General features: G+C 50.1%; 2 protein-coding genes across 2 annotated transcripts in view; both read left to right on the forward strand.

Annotated features, from left to right (window-relative positions):
- LOC125707238 (uncharacterized) overlaps positions 1–967 on the forward strand; it is a 3,966-nt gene extending 2,999 nt beyond the window's left edge. The window contains exon 3 of the mRNA XM_048974219.1: positions 1–967. This exon is cut by the window's left edge and continues 812 nt beyond it. The gene's annotated coding sequence lies outside the window, so the exon portion shown is untranslated.
- Positions 968–3,852: 2,885 nt separating this feature from the next.
- On the forward strand, positions 3,853–14,171 carry grhl3 (grainyhead-like transcription factor 3). The gene is made up of 16 exons (XM_048975719.1): positions 3,853–4,465; positions 5,691–5,868; positions 5,975–6,039; positions 6,593–6,866; positions 6,962–7,041; positions 7,228–7,384; positions 8,187–8,298; positions 8,549–8,643; positions 9,416–9,574; positions 10,397–10,475; positions 10,916–11,052; positions 11,740–11,771; positions 11,856–11,956; positions 12,052–12,137; positions 12,247–12,311; positions 13,207–14,171. The coding sequence occupies exons 1-16, from the start codon at positions 4,449–4,451 to the stop codon at positions 13,319–13,321; spliced, it is 1,752 nt and encodes a 583-aa protein (XP_048831676.1). The 5' UTR covers positions 3,853–4,448; the 3' UTR covers positions 13,322–14,171.
- Positions 14,172–16,434: the final 2,263 nt, after the last annotated feature.

Consider the following 16,434-nt stretch of genomic DNA (forward strand, 5'->3'; position numbering starts at 1 on the left):
CATTTCACAGTCACCCCATCACCCTGTCACCCCTTCATGTTATCTCCCTGTCTCCCCATCTCCTTGTCACCTTGTCACCCCATCACCCTGTCATATCATCATCTTGTCATTACATCACCCTGACACCCCATCATACGGTCACCCTCCAGTCACCCCTGTCACTGACAGTTTAGAGGTATAACCAAATGCCTGACCAGCAAAAACTGGGAATTTGTGACCCTGCCATTGTGGATGAGGGACCCTGTTCCCAGCACAAGGAGGCCTTCCGCCACAGCTAGTGCGAGGACGTAATCTGGGAACTTCCTTCAGATTGGGTGAAGGGGGTCACTGCGCTTTAGGCTGTCTCCCGCAGCAAGTCCTGGAGGTGTTTTGGATTCAGACGGGCCAGGACGGGCCTGCGGCCCCAGAAGAGGCCCCCGGCACCCCTGGGCCCTGCTACTTTCGTAATGCTGCCTTTGAAGAGGCCCGGCGGTACATTCCACCTGCCCTCTCCCAGCCCTGGGGGACAGAGGGCGGGTTAGGTGGTGAATGGTGGGGTGGGATGGCCCCATCCTAGTTCTGAGATCAGTACCTCGCTGAGCAAAAGCAGCCAGAGTGAGCAGTGGGCTACCCCCCAACAGGTCCTGCCATGCTGGATCTGGGGGGTGTCAGGGGGGGTGTATTTGTGGACCTGTGAAACACCAGCTCAGTCAGCTCACGGCTGCCGCGTGCCTTTCCAGCAGGCTCCAGGCTCCACAAGGACATTAGTAGGTCCCAGAGCTTTTGGCTGTCCCACCTGCTTCCAGGTGTGAAAAGGACCCCTTTCTTCATGCAGTCATAGCTTGCTAATGGCTCCCACCCCCCTCTCCAGGTTGGGGGGGGTTGGCCTTGACAAGCCTGGTTACACCCACAGGCCATCAGGGGAGGACTGGCCTCAATGCCTTGGTTAGTGAGAGTGAACAAATTAGCATGTGTGCTAAAGCCATCACTCAGCCACGTGGGGGTGGGGTGCTGGGGGCACAGGGTGCTGGGGGGGGCAGGCTGTCAGCACAGCTCAGGGCAGGTGCTGAAAAGTCACGCATCAGGTCCGTCTTTGTGGGACAGAAGAAAACATGCCAAACTCAGCACCCCCCACCCAGTTCTGAGACAAAAGGGTCCAAGTATTAAGGAGCCGCTCCTTGTGTCCCCATCCCCAACAGATGCGGTGGGTCCCTGTCGCCATGCCAATAATTACTGAATACGTGGAGTGTGAGCAGACGGGCGCAGGGGGGTGAGGAGCCATCGTCTGGGCCAGTGGGGGGCTCAGGTGATGCGTGGGCTGCATCTCGGGTTTCCAGGGCTGGTATCAAGGCAAAACGCCAAACGGTGTCAGCAAGGAAGGATGGCAGGCGCCCGTGTGCTCAGCCCTTTCACGGACCGGGGAGGATCGAGGACTGGGGAGGATCGAGGACCGGGGAGGATCGAGGACCGGGGAGGATCGAGGACTGGGGAGGATCGAGGACCGGGGAGGATCGAGGACCGGGGAGGATCGAGGACCGGGGCATGGCCCAGAAACAGCCCGTGGCTTCTGAAGCAGGACCATCACTTTCCAGCACCCTCAGGGTCGGTGTCTCATTCTGCCCTTCTGCCAGGGACCCATCCTGTCAGCTCGTGTCAGGCACATTCTCCCCTAAAGACTATAACGAGACGACAGGAAATACATCATACATTTGTACTAGTGAGGAATCAATAGGAGCAGGGAAATTCATGACACAGTTCAGAGCATGATGGTGGAGGAGGGTCTAGTGGGATGAAGACAGACCTGGAGCAGATCACAATCAGATCACATTCAAATGAAAAGTACAGAGCTGGGATTATAGATAAACGGTGAGCAGAGGAGCATGATGACACTCAGTGAGCGCGCCCGTGCATCTGCTGACCCCAGAGCACCATTTACACAGCAGCAGAGTGTTCAGGGAGCTGGAGCACAGAGACCTCCTCTTGGTTAGCGGGCCTGTGCCTCCGCTGATCCCGGAACACTGTTTACACTGCAGCAGAGCAGTCAGGGAGCCAGAGTCCGGAGCCCTCCTTTTGGTTAGTGCGCCAGTGCCTCCGCTGATCCCGGAACACTGTTTACACTGCAGCAGAGCGGTCAGGGACCCAGAGTCCGGAGCGCTCCTTTTGGTTAGCGGGACTGTGCCTCCGCTGATCCCGGAACGCTGTTTACACTGCAGCAGAGTATTCAAGGACCCAGAGTCCGAAGCGCTCCTTTTGGTTAGCGGGACTGTGCCTCCGCTGATCCCGGAACACTGTTTACACTACAGCAGAGCGCTCAGGGAGCTGGAGCACAGAAGCATGCTCAGTCAAACTTGCAGTGGGAGCTGGGGTCTCACTGCTCAGCCGTGCAGCCAGAGACTGTTACATCATCATTATTTTCCTATTGACATTCTCCTCGGATGGATGGTGCCAGTGATTATTGATGCTCTCCTGCGAGCTCCTGTGTGTTCTTACTCTTCTTTGACTGTATTTATAGATCCTTGTTTTATGTGCATTTTAACTTAAACTTCATTGCCTTCATCTCCCATTTACTGTACTATTCTTGATAAACTTTGATTTGATTTATTGCTTAAGTGATATTCCTGTCCAAAGTGCTTCTATTTACAAACACCCTGCAAATATAAATATTAAAATATACATTTGCAGGACACTTTCGGGTTGATTTTCCCAGTGCTCTGCAGGGATTTCTGCAATCCCTTCCAGCCCTTTAAGAGTTACCCCCCCACCTTCCTTTATGGTTTTGTGATTCTGGGCTCAGCTGCCTGCAGCTGTTTTTCTCCACATGCACGTCCTGGTGCCTCCTGGGCACCTCACACACAACCTAAACCCAAGAGTCGGGCTCTGAACCCACAAACACGCAACTTTCAGTCCAGGGTCGGGCTCTGAAACCACAAGATACGAACTTCAGCTCGGGTTTGGGTTCTGAACCCACAAACTTGTGACTTCCAGCCTAGTGTTGGTTTATGAACCCACAAACCCATGGCGTCAGGCTTGGGTTCTGATTCTACAAACACATAACCTTCTGCCCAGGGTCGGGTTCTGAACCCACACTGCAAAAAATGAAAATATAAGCAAGTATGATTTTCTTATATTTAGATTAATTTCCACTAAATTCTAATTTCATTACTAAACTGACCAACAATGAATGAAGATTAATTTGCTTGCATTTAGGCATATTGTCTTATTGCAGGAAACCTAAAACAAATTTCTTACCGCACTGGAAGATCATTTAAGCGGGGCCTCCAACCCTCATGTCTGACAGCTCGGGAAGTTGCCTCATCTGCCTGATGGATGGACAGAGACATGCAGCTCCAAGGTCTGGGGAGGGCGAGGTGAAAAGGCCTGCAGGCTTGTGGCTGACACTCTCGGCTTCGCGACCCCCCCTTCCCAGGCAGCCAGTCAGAGGGATGATCGCCCCCACCTGACATCTTTATCAAGTACTAAAAGATTCCCAGAAATTACCTGCTGTATTCATGAAGATTAGAAATCAATCATACAATAATTATATGATGTTAGTAAACGCATTTCCAGACATGATGAAATATACCAGTGTTATTTTATGAGATGCTTAACTTATAAACCAATAACAGCCTTATACCACAAAGAATTTTAAGGTCTGATTTTCACCAGGGAGACTCAGACACATTAGTTGTGATTAAAAACAGGTTTGAAGAAGCAGTAAATGTTTGGCTCTGAATGCCTTTCATTGACAGCAGCCGTGCTTAGTATAAAATCAGAGCCATTGTAATTATTTGGAAGGGAAGCAATTAATTATTAATTATTATTATTATTTGAAAGGGAAGCCTTCCATATGTACTACGTGGAGAAATTTGTTAATCTAATAAAAGTTGAAGCAATGTTTGTGTTGAAGGCAAAATCCAGGAAATGAGCTGAGAGTGAAACATGTATAACAGCCTACAAATATGTTTCCTGGGGGGCGGCAGCAAAACTAAACTAAAGTTAAAGCCCAGGAGAGGAGGCTGCACCAAAACCAGTGGGGGGGTAATGACAGTAGGTCTCCTTAGCATGTCAATGTGCTGCCTTTAAAATCGCGGCTGCAGTTTCTCCCCCTGAATTAACTGCAGTTCACACCTGCGGGACGTGAATCTCGCCTCTATTCTGCCGTGAATGGGACTCAAAACCCACTGCCTGTGATTGTCCTGTGAAACACCGCCCCCCCCTCTTGCCAGGCACTGAAAGAGTTAAAGGTGTTACACCTGTCCTATCAGACACCTGTCTCCAGGCTCCCAGCCAATCAGGAGGCGGCCGGGGAAGCTACCTGTCGGAGCATAATAAAGCCGCCGCTCTGTGGCAGGCAGAGATCAAACAAGTCCCATCAGTGCAGCGACAACATTCCTGCGCTCCTCTGCTGCACCGAGCACCGGCGACTCCCCGGGAGACCAGCTCAGCACCCTCCGCCTCCCACCAGAGTCATGACCAAGGAGATCGAGTAAGTGCCTGTCTGCTCATGTCTGCTCCTGTGCCTCTGTGCTCCGTTTGGCCGCCGCTCTCCTTCCTGCCTGGTGTCCCTGTGCTGTGCCGTCTCTCGGTGTGACTGCGGGCTCCCACATCCTAGCCTGGGGCCCCAGCCTGGGGGCCCCCGTCGCTGTCTTAGCTAGTGCTCCAGTGCAGTGTGGTCACGAGGATTCCATGTCAGCCAGAGCCGCTGTGCTCTTGGTGCCGAATCTGACACTTTTGGGGGGTTACGTGGGGGGCCGAAGGCTGCCCGCAGGCTGCAGTGTGTGTGTGTGTGTGAAGGCTACTCAGTGGCTTACTTAAGAAGCACCATGCCACAGACATCTAGACGGACAGATGGACAGAACGAGGTCTTCTTGTTTATCCGGAAGCTGAAGATGAAGGTCTTTATCAGATGGGGAGGGGAGTCCATTGGCTCCCCCAGTGCTGTCCTTGGCAGTCCACTGGTTTCCAGCACAGTTCCTTGTTCCAGCCCCCCGCCCCTTGTCGCTGTAGCTGGTCTCATGCTGTACTGTGTCACTGCGTTCTTTGCTATCTTTACTGGGCAGACCATGAATCCTCAAGCACTATGCCTAAGCAGCTGAAGAACATCCAGAGGAAATCTATTCCGGGTAAAGAAGGTGGGGTCCATTCCGGGTAAAGCCCATTACTTCAGACAACTCGGACAGGAGAACCTTCCTGTGTGATCTGGGAAAGTTCGAATCTGAGGTTGAACATTTGAAATCTGTAACGTGTCAGGATTTTCAGAGCATTTTCCTCAGAAATCCTTGCAGAGGAGGTGGTTCTGTGTGGTTTCTAAAGCAAATGAATGTGTGCCGCCTAGGCGTGTGTGTGTGCGTGTGTGTGTGTGTGCGTGCGTGCGTGTGGGTGGTGTTAAGGCTCGCGTCTGTTTACTGCTGCCAGATCCGTAGACAGACGCATTAAAATTGTGGTTTTGCAATCGAAACCATCACAGCCTGCGGCAAATATCTGCTGTGCTTCAGGAGTGCTAATAAAACGCCGGTGTTTGTGTTGCAAAGGCCGCACATGAGTGCAGCCAATCACAGCCTCCGTTTGCGGTGTGTCACCCCGCTCATTCCTTTAGCTGTCACCGAGTGTCACTCTCGGGGACCTGCAGCCCCCAGCCACCATACTTGTCATTTTTGCGTCATGACGATGAGAGCGGTATCTGAAGACGCCCGTCTTGCTCTGTCCCACAGCGCTTTGATGGTTCTGCAGAACGAGACCTATAACTTCCCTCGATATTACGACGGTCTCATCATGGACCCCTGGAGACAGTACGGGGACGGTACACTGCAGGACGAGGCACGGGCCCGCAGCCGGCTGCCCGCCGAGGATGAGGCCACAGCCCTCTCCTTCATGTGTGACCAGTACAAGGTGAGTTGTCCAGGCAGAATCTTCAACTCAGAAGTTGAGACTTTCAGTTCCTCTGTCAGTGCCGAGGCACAGGAAGCCATGAAACATGTCATATGCTCCGTTTCAGACGCCTAAAGATCAGAAGATGGCGCCCTGCAGTCGCAGCAGCAGCATATATAAGCAGCTCGAGCGGTAAGAGGCAGCAACTGCCCTGTCATAAGGGCCAGTTGTTGAAATTTTGACTCCTGAAAGGCACCTGTCAGGTCTGTGCGTGTGTGTGTGTGTGTGTGTGTTCGTGGAGCAGACAGACTTGCACTCTCTCTGAGCAGTCACCTGTAGAAAACTGAGGTCAGATGTAATGACTGGATAATCCAAACGTTAAACACAGGGGAGAGATTCTGAGGCAGGACACCCCATCCCACTGCCAGCACTCTGACTCACAAAAGAAATCGTCTTGAGAGCCTTTGTTCTGTGAAAAATGCCCTTCAGTTGGGAATGCTGTTATTCCCTCAATAACACTCAGAGCCACACAAAGCGGATCTCTGAGCGGGCAGAAAGGACGGATTAGGGCACAAGCAGTGCTCTGCCGGGTGTCAGTCTGCCTGGGAGCAGCGTGGGCGCCGGGAACAGAGTTTACCACACGGTGGCGCCACAACCTCTCAAAGTTCACTTCAGCCAGCTGCCCGCCTGGCCTCTGTGCCTGTTATCTAATCAGCCCTCCATCCCGCTCCTTCCCCTCCCCCAGGAATGCCAGCGTCACATCCCCAGACCTGGCTGCCTTGGAGAGTCCCACCCACATTATGAAGCTGTTCTCTGAAGTGATTACCAACGGTCAGCAGCAGGAGGCGCTGGAGCTGAACAAGAAGCTGACACCCATGTGCCCCCCCCGGGCAGCACCGCAGACTGATGGCTTCAGTGAGTCCAGTGGTGAGAGCTACGACAAGCAGGTCATCAACCACATCTTCGAATCCATCCTTCTGCCGTCGCAGCCGAAGTGGACCCCTGGTGCCAGTCCCGAGGTGAGCATATGGACGGCTTTTCTCCAGCCATGAGCATGCAGGCCACAAGCCCCCTGTCCTGAGCCTCACCTGCTCTCCTCCATCTTGGTTCCTAGGCTGTTCACTACCCAGAATCCTACGTGGGACCAACCAGTCCTGTGTACTCCTACACAAACTCCCCCCACGAGAAATACAGGTACGTCTTCCAGGAAATCACTGTCCCAGCAGCGTCTCATTGACCACGCACTCCTGCCCCTAATAAGCAGTTGGGAGGATGGACGATTTCACCAACTCCATCAAGCTTGCACTGTAATCAATAAGCAAATTGTTTTTCTGCTTGGCTGTATGTTTTCCGTCAGAATGACAATGACCTCTTTTCTAGGAATGAGTTTCAGTTTGTCCTGGGCGCCCCCCAAGCCTCCCAGCACAAGCCCAGCGAACTGCCTATGGTCTACCTGAACAAGGGCCAGTTTTACCCCATCACCCTCAACGGGCTCGGAGGGGATGGCGCTGGGGGCCTCTCCTGCAGCAAAGTGAAGGTGTGTCTCACTCTGACAGCCATGGCCTCTGCAAATACCTTCGACTGATCCTTTAAGAGGTCTATGATCTCTGAACACAATGTGGACACTTTCTGGCAGCCACAAAGCAGTCAGCCATAGTGCCTGAAGCACCCATCTTCTGATATGCTGCCCATAAGCATTAGCAAGACCCTTCGTGAGGGAAATCCAGGACGTGTCTCTCGTCAGTGATTAGCGAGCAAATTGAAGTCAGGTCACTGTTGTTTTTCCTGTGTGGGCCAAACCCATGCGTGTGAGGGTTGGATCTGGTGATTCCCACCCGCAGTGTGACTAACCCTGACAGCGGTGAGGTGTGGTGTAGGAAGCCTGGAAGATCTCTCCATTGTGGAGTAAATGGACTTTACACAGAAACATAAAAACAGCCAGGGACAAAAGAGTGGGAAAATTATTGTGCCATATGTCACCCTGATGAGTGTCAGGAAACATAAGCAGAGGCTGATCCTGTGCGTTTGGATGGAGAGGATAAGCAGAGGCTGATCCTGTGCGTTTGGATGGAGAGCATAAGCAGAGGCTGATCCTGTGCGTTTGGATGGAGAGCATAAGCAGAGGCTGATCCTGTGCGTTTGGATGGAGAGGATAAGCAGAGGCTGATCCTGTGCGTTTGGATGGAGAGCATAAGCAGAGGCTGATCCTGTGCGTTTGGATGGAGAGGATAAGCAGAGGCTGATCCTGTGCGTTTGGATGGAGAGGATAAGCAGAGGCTGATCCTGTGCGTTTGGATGGAGAGGATAAGCAGAGGCTGATCCTGTGTGTTTGCCCACAGACAGTCATCATGGCTGTATTTGAGAACGACAAAAGCCCAGAGATGCAGCTGAAGTGCTGGAACCACTGGCACGCCAGGCAGCCCACCGTCAAGCAGAGGGTCATCGACATCGGTACGTGAGCCGTGAAATGGCTGCACCCCCCACCCTGTTACTAAGGGGGGACAGTCCTGCCCCGGAGAGCCAGCGTCTGCCATTAACGCGCTGGCTGAGCTGACCATGTCTTGACTCTGCTGAACACGACATTTTCCCTTTGAGTCATCACATCCTTCAGCCAGTTGCAATACTAGAAGTGCTTCACCATGATGTCAGGAAAACCCTGCCTCCCTCTTAATCACACTGCGTTCTTCATGTTCTCCTCCAGCGGACTACAAGGAGGTCTTCAGCAGTATCAACAATGTGGAGGAAGTGGCCTTCAACGCATTGTCCTTCATCTGGAACACGGCCGAAGAAGCCAAGGTGAGACTAATCAAGGAGCACGAGGTAACCACAGGTGTTAGAGACCCGAAAATATGTACTGATGGGAGCCAATGGGATGTAGGGTGCTTTCCTTCATGAATCTCATAAAGCCAGGAGTGGAAGACAGCCAGTGGGCACAGCCAGTGGGCACAGCCAGTACTGTGCCCCCCCCCCACCCCCACTAGCAAGGAATTCATGGCATGTCACCACCCCAGGGTGCCTGTCACCACACAGACGCCTTGAAAGAGCCCAATCTGATCTGCTGCTCGCCCCAGGCGCTCTCGGGCGGGGCACTGAAACTCACAGCAGGTGTTCAGGAAGAGAGAGAGAACAGGAGAGAGAGGGAGGTGGCAGAAAGAGAGAGGACAGTGTTGCCACGGCAGCACCGGAAGAAGCCACTCCCTGTCTGCCATTCAGTTGTTTTCATGGGCCGCTGGGGGGACCTTGGTATCACCCCCAAATGTGACCCTTGAGGAACCTCGTGAAGCCCTGAGCGAGGAATGCAGCCCAGCTGGGGGTGCGGTGGAGCGCTATGCTCCGCCTGTCCGTCTCTCGTCATTTCCCACCTCGAACAGGCTGGGACTCGCACACACTGACACGCTACTAAACTCTCACTTTCCCGCGGAAGCAAGCAGGGCGCAGTTAGCTTTGCATGTGGGGATTAGCCAGGCTCCCTACTGCTGTACAGCCTTTCTGTTCTGCTTCTCCTTCATCATCTCCTTACTGTGAGGATGACTATGATCACCCCCCCCCCCCCCCCATCTCACCGTAGGTCTACATTGGCATCAACTCGCTGAGCACGGACTTCTCCTCCCAGAAGGGGGTCAAAGGTCTCCCTCTCAACCTGCAGATCGACATCTACGACTTCAGCAGTGGTACCAACCGCCTCATCCACAGGGCAGCCTGCCAGGTCAAAATCTTCTGTGATAAGGTGAGACTCCCTGACTCATGTCCCGAACCTCCAAAACATGCCTGAATTCACCCATAATGTCAAACAGCTCCAGTTTAGTCCTTAGTTTAATGCTCTCATGGCACATGCACTGCAAAATGCTAAATATTCCCGAAGCTGTCAGGCATGTTCTGCCTATGAAAAATACGGTACCTTGACCTAGGATCCGGTGCCATGATCTGCCATGCGCGCCTGGGATCCGGTGCCATGATCTGCCATGCGCGCCTGGGATCCGGTGCCATGATCTGCCATGCGCGCCTGGGATCCGGTGCCGTGGTCTGCCATGCGTGCCTGGGATCCAGTGCCGTGGTCTGACATGCGCGCCTGGGATCCGGTGCCGTGGTCTGACATGCGCGCCTGGGATCCGGTGCCGTGGTCTGACATGGGCGCTTACACACCCGTATCATGACAACAAATCTGGCACAAAAAGAAACTAGATTAAATCAGTGTTTTTTGGTGTTGCTCCTGTACCGTGAGGAGAGGGGTGATGTCATCGGTCAGGCCTGTGGGTTCCGCTTCAGCTCGAGGAGACACAGTGCAGTCAGCAGACCCTGGGCTGCCCCTGATATCTCCCCATCTTTCAGCTAAAATCCTCAGGACAACAAGTTCTTTGCTTCCATCTGACAAGAACCAACTGATGTGGTTTTTAGTCCCCGATTCGGGAGATAGGCTGGGCTCTGCACCTGCGGCTCACATGCAGCCGTGTGGCATTTCTGCATTTTTTGACGCCTGTAGCCGCGCTGGTTCGGTCGGAGCTCTTAGCTGGAGCCGACTCAGAAATCCTGTACCTTCATCTCTCCCCAGGGCGCCGAGAGGAAGATGAGAGACGAGGAGCGGAAGAGGGAGAAGAGAAAGGTCAAATCCACCGATTCCAGCCGAAACAGTGAGTTTTCCCGACCCCTCCCCCCCCATGGAGTCTTTAGGCGAATCACTGCTTGTGTCAGCAAGGACTCATTGCACACAGTGATTTATGAGCCTTGGGTCACGCCTGGCTATAGGCAGGCATGTCAGGCGTGGGGCGAGAGCCTAACCCGGCAGCAGTGAGCCTGTATCAGAACTCCCACAGAGCAATACTGCAGGCCAATGGAGTAAGTGGGGTGTGGGGGGGCGTGTGGGGCGTGGGGGGGGGGGGGGCATGTCAGGCGCCGCAGGAATGCCGGTCTACAAGTTGAAGGCGGCTTCTCACGCCTCACTGAGTTCTGTCTCGCTTGACTGAGTGACAACGACCAGGTCGAGCTCCGTGCTCCACTCAGCAGCCCAAAGAAACAGATAAATAAGGACAGATAAATAAGACTGACCCCCCCCCCCCATGCTCCTCAACAGCATCCAACAGCAAGCAGCCAGTGGTCTCCAGCTCCATCAGCAGCGACTGCACCTCCTTCAAGGTGCTGGAGGACATGGTGACGCTGCCGGTCCTCTTCATCCCCGAGATGCACTACAGCATGCAGCGCTGCGGCCTGGTACGCCGGGGGGGTGGGCTGGGTAGGGGAGGGGGCATCACACAGGGCGCTGACATGCGCAGGGGGCAGGGGGCTGGGTCATATGGTGACTGACATGTAAATGCCCCCTGCCCCTTTTCAGCCTTACTGACAAAACCAAATAATGGCAGCATGTGTCCTGTCTGGACAGGCGAGGTTCCCACAGTCAGGAGAGTGTGTGTGTGTGTGTGTGTGTGTGTGTGTGTGGATTAGGTTTATATTACATTGTTGTGACCGAATGTCCCCCACAATGCAATAAAATCTTATTTGATGTTGTGGGGACCATTTTTCAGGTCCCCACAAAGATCTGTGAATCCAATCGAAAACCTAAAAATGCCAAAAGTCTTGTATTTCATTTGGTTACTTGTGGTTAAGGTCAGGGCTGGGCAGGGGTGAAGGTCAGCATGGTGAGATTTGAGTTTCCCATAGAACTGAATGGAGAGTCCCCACAAAGATAATTACAAACCTGTATGCATATGTGCATGTGCGTGTGTGTGTGTGTGTGTGTGTGTGTGTGTGAATGAACCGGCACTCGCAGGCAGGACCAGGGCTGCATCTACAGAGTATGTGAGAGTAAGAACGAAAGTGTAATGGGCACTGAGCTGCTGGGACACTCCTGTTCCCGAAATTCAGGTCCCTGATGGAACTCTGTCATTTTTCCCTAAACAGGTGGTCCCTGCAACTCTGGGCGAATCTGAAAGGTAAACATCAACATCCTCGTTACCCTTTCTGCTCAAGACTCATTCGATTGCCTTTGCTGACCAGATGTCTGACTGCTCCTCCAGGTCTGCGCTGAAAAGGAGAAGCTGCCCAGCATACCCAGAGGGCAGCGAGCACTGCAGCCCCGCCCCCTGCAAGCAGCCCAGGCAGGAGGAGCCTCAAAGAGGTAAGATACCAAGAAAAGCCCAGGCTTGTGTAGGCCTCAGGCCTCTGGCCTCCTGCCTGGCACACAGACCCTGAACGTGAATCTTCATGTTTCAGTGCTCCTGTACGTTCGGACAGAGGGAGAGGAGGTTTTCAATGCCCTGATGCTGAACACACCAAACCTCAAAGGCCTTAGAGAAGCTGTAAGTTCCTCGTGCTGCTCTCAGGCCCTGCTGTCCTTTGCCAGCACACAGCAAATGGAAATAACTTCTTTCACACTAAAGCTGGGTCTCCTGGTTTCTTCTCCACCAGATTTCAGAAAAATACGGCATACAAGAAACAACCATCGGAAAGATCTACAAAAAATGCAAGAGAGGGTGAGTTTGAAGTTACCTTGTGGAGTGTGTGTCTGTTCATGTTTCTGGGTTTCGCTGGGCTATAGATTTCAGTGAGACATTAGTCTCAGTTTCCCTTCAGATACCTTGATCTGGAAACCAGTTAGCACTTGTTTAAAATCTCAAGTCTTCCTTTTACGAGGAACCTTCCAGAAAGTTGACAGACCAGTGGGTAGGAAAGGTGCTCCTTTGGAATGTGATAATTACTGCTCTTAAAGAAAGAGAAGAAAAGATTTCAAAACTCAGATGAGTCACACAATTGTCTTATTTATTTTTCTCTAATCTGATAAACCGAAACACCAGGAAGTCATGTGGACTGTTTGTTCCACAGAGAGCAAGAGATACCTGACATGATGGCCGACTGTGATTATGTGAGAGAGGCCTGTGATTGTGCAAAGCCCGACGGGGGTGTCTGCAGGATGGGCTGTCCTAGTTGGGGGGTAGCAGTGTGTCCAGATGTTGCAGTCAGGATCGTCTGGAAGCTGCGCTGATGGTCTGGCCCTCTCCTGTGAGGGGGCTACCCCACTAAATGGGCAGGATGTTCTAGAACCTAAATCAGTCAGCAGAGAGCAAGAATGATGAAGGGACACGCGTCCCGTGCCGTGCGAGTCGGGCAGAAACAGCCGAGAGAGAGCCAGTGGCCCCGGGGGCCTCCAGCTGCCTTTCAGGTTCCGCGGCATTTTCTCCCTTCTTTGGCTCTTAATCAGTCACAGCCCCCGGGGCCCGGGTCTGTACTGCGTTTGAGGGAGGAGAGCAGTGAGAAGGCATCTGCCGCCCCCCCTCCCATGCAGACAGGAACCTGATGGCGAATGTGGCCGCAGAATGAGGGCACCACTGATGGTCACTTATGAAATGTTCTATCTGCCCCTCCCCACAGGATTTTCGTCAACATGGATGACAACATCATCGAACACTACAGCAACCACTCAGCCTTCCAGATGGAGATGACGGACTTGATGGGACAATTCCAAATCACACTCAGCGAGTTCTAACCAACCTCTGCACCCCCCCCTCCCCACCACAAATTCATCAGCTGCCTTTTGATTTCAAATCGGTAAAACGCTGCCAGCAAAAGAGGGACCCGGAACTCAGGATGTCAGCCAGATTACCCCTCATGCCTCTGTAAATACACGACAAACTCTTTTGTACTCTTTATGGATTTTTGTTACCAATATTTTATATAATGAAAGCAATTAAGGTTTGAGTTTTTGTAAATATGATGTAAATATAAATAAATATGGAAAACGCGTGAGTCAAGCGGAAGACTCTCGGATTAATAGCTGAACGATCGCTGCCTATCAACTTGTGCTGTTTCAACTAAGCAAGTCAAGTGCACTGTCACCCACTGTCCACAGGGTGGTGCTGATGCTACTTGTTGGGCTTAGCATTTCTTTGAATTGCCCGGCGCTGGCAGAAATACGTACGCTGGGATTTTTTATTTTATTGTATTATTTTTTAACCGCCTGCCATTTCTTAGTCTCATTTAAATCGCCATTACTTCCTTTCATTTTCATCCCTAAAGCCAAATATAATGGCTTTCAGAAGAAATAACACATTTCTCCATTAAAACCGCACAGCGGCGTGGTCGTGCCCCGTATCACATTTCGCGTCTGCAACCTGTCGCATATGAGCGTGGACGTCCTTTCAAAATGTCGGCATGAACCACGAGAGAACACACGGCTACTTCAGCATGACCCCACGTTTCTGCCAAGATTTCGGTCTCCAGACTGTATTTTACAGCATTTCAAGGCTTTGTACCTCTGTATTATTGTGTAATGTCACTGAAAGTGCCACGCATTTCTAAACTGTTCTTTTTTAAATAAAGCTTATAAAATTATAAAACACGCCTATATAATGGTATTGTTGTGTGTTCCAGTCTTATTCAATAATTAAAACCCCCTCCACAGCACCCTCGACCACCAGTGAAAAAGTGAAAATGTGCCTAGCATGGTTATGTCCATTACTATTTACCGGGGGGGGGGGGGGTAGACTTGATTTAAAAAATAATTTAATTAATTAGAAGCGTTGTAATGAATTAATCGAAATTAAATCACATTTTAATCACATGTCAATATTTAACACGAAAAATAAATTTAGGTTTGGTTGTTGAATTAATCAATATACATAATCTTAAACTTTAAAATCTTGTTTATTTTCCTATCAGTCCACTACACAGACCAATAGATGAGTGCAGGAAAAAAAACAGAGCAAACTGTTTTCAGAACACTGGAAATTTTGACCCAAAATGTCAAAGTACTGATTGACAGCTGCTCCCATTTCTCAAACATCGTGTATGAAAAACCAGAAAAACCAAACAACCCCACTTCAGTCAGAAACTCCCTCAAGAATCCGTGGCCAAAAATAAACACACCAACAGTTCAAGATAAAGTGCTATGTCTACCATCTAAAATGGTATAATTACTTACCTTAAATACTTACCTGATAAGCTGTTAAGTGGTTCGCAATCTGTGAAAAAGGTAATATAAACACTGAAGTGCTAATCGCGCTAGCGCGCCAATGGGATTTACAATGTTATATTACCATCCGGCTAGTCGCTAGTTAATTTGACCCCTTCTAAGTGCAAAGTATATTGCTTGAGTTGTAATATATGTATTATCTGTTCCGTTTCACAGTGCCTATTTTAGTAAACATGTCAAACTGCAAGATTTGCTTCCTGGATGTTTATTGGAGGAGCCATCTGTCAAGCTAAAAACTGCGCATTCACATTAGCAAGGACAGAATAGTGCGAGTAAAATGTGCAATTTTTTTAATTCGTTATTTTCTCCGTAATTAATCAATCAAAATTAACGCGTTAAAGTCCCAGTCCTACTTTTTACGTCAGGTTACGCTTTGGCACTGTATTCAGAATCGTGAATAGAGCAGGTACTAGGTCAGGACTTTCACTCTCTATTAGTGCGCACGTCCATCCACAATGAGCTTTCGGAGAAACGGAGGAAATGCCAACACCACCAGCTGTTAGCAATGGGCTCGTTTCTCATATATCATGGGGAAGCTTTAAGAAATTAGTTTCAGGATCCTAAGGAAAACTCTCCCATACTGTCATCTGATAAGGAAAAAAAACACCACGGCAGTGAGTAGTTTCAAAAAACGAGAATGTCCACAAAGTAAGTGAACATTAGAGAGCAGCGCCCCCTATCGGGAATGTGGGCTACGGTCTCTTTAGCTAGCTGAGGATCACCAAAGGTAAAGAGCATGACTGCTAAAGCCCCAGCATGCCAGTAACACAGACAAATTATAGGGATGGGAATCGGCAGTGACCGGCCGAATCCATATTACATCAGTATATATTAGCCGCTTCAATATGTATCGCAATATTTATATAGATTTTGCTGACCAGCATTTCAGGTTTACGTTTAAAGATTGGAATGGTACGTTTTCCTTGTCACTTGTGTGCCTTTCGGTTACAGCTTTTTCAGTTTGAAACGTGAATGAAACGCATTTATATATTACAATCAAAATGCACAAATAGATTCAAGTAGTTCACCATGGAAAACATTATGCCAACTGTGGCCTTTAATTGGTTACAGGTAGCGCTAGTGTGTTGAAATTTGAAACAATTTGAAACATTTTGGCTTCCCCATAAATTATGCCAGAGACAGAGCGAGTGAGTTGGACTGTCGGTTGGCTGTATATGCCAAGCCCTTTTAGCTTTTATTCTTGTGTAGATGACAAGAAATGCATTCTAACTAGTTTAAATGCAAATCCTTTATATCAGAAGATCGGTTGTAACTAGAAATGCGTATTTCTGATATCAGAAATTCGACTTTAACTAGTTATAATGCAAATTCTTTATACTGGAAATTGAATTTGAACTACTTAAAAATGCCAATTCTTTATACTGGAGCTAGTGAGATCTAAAACCTTTTTGTCATTCATTGCATGGAATTTACACTAGTTAGCGTACCAGTTTCTGATAACCGAACTTCAGATTCAACTGGTCAAAATTACCAGTTGTTGTTATGAGAATTGAATTAGTTGAAAACCAAATTTCTGATATCAAGAATTCAATTGTAACTATAGTTATACTTCAAGTTAAATTATGAAATTGGTATTTTGACTAGTTCAGATTCCAACTCCCATCGAA

The sequence above is a fragment of the Brienomyrus brachyistius genome, chromosome 14 (assembly GCF_023856365.1).
Source record: "Brienomyrus brachyistius isolate T26 chromosome 14, BBRACH_0.4, whole genome shotgun sequence".
Lineage (NCBI taxonomy): Eukaryota > Metazoa > Chordata > Actinopteri > Osteoglossiformes > Mormyridae > Brienomyrus > Brienomyrus brachyistius.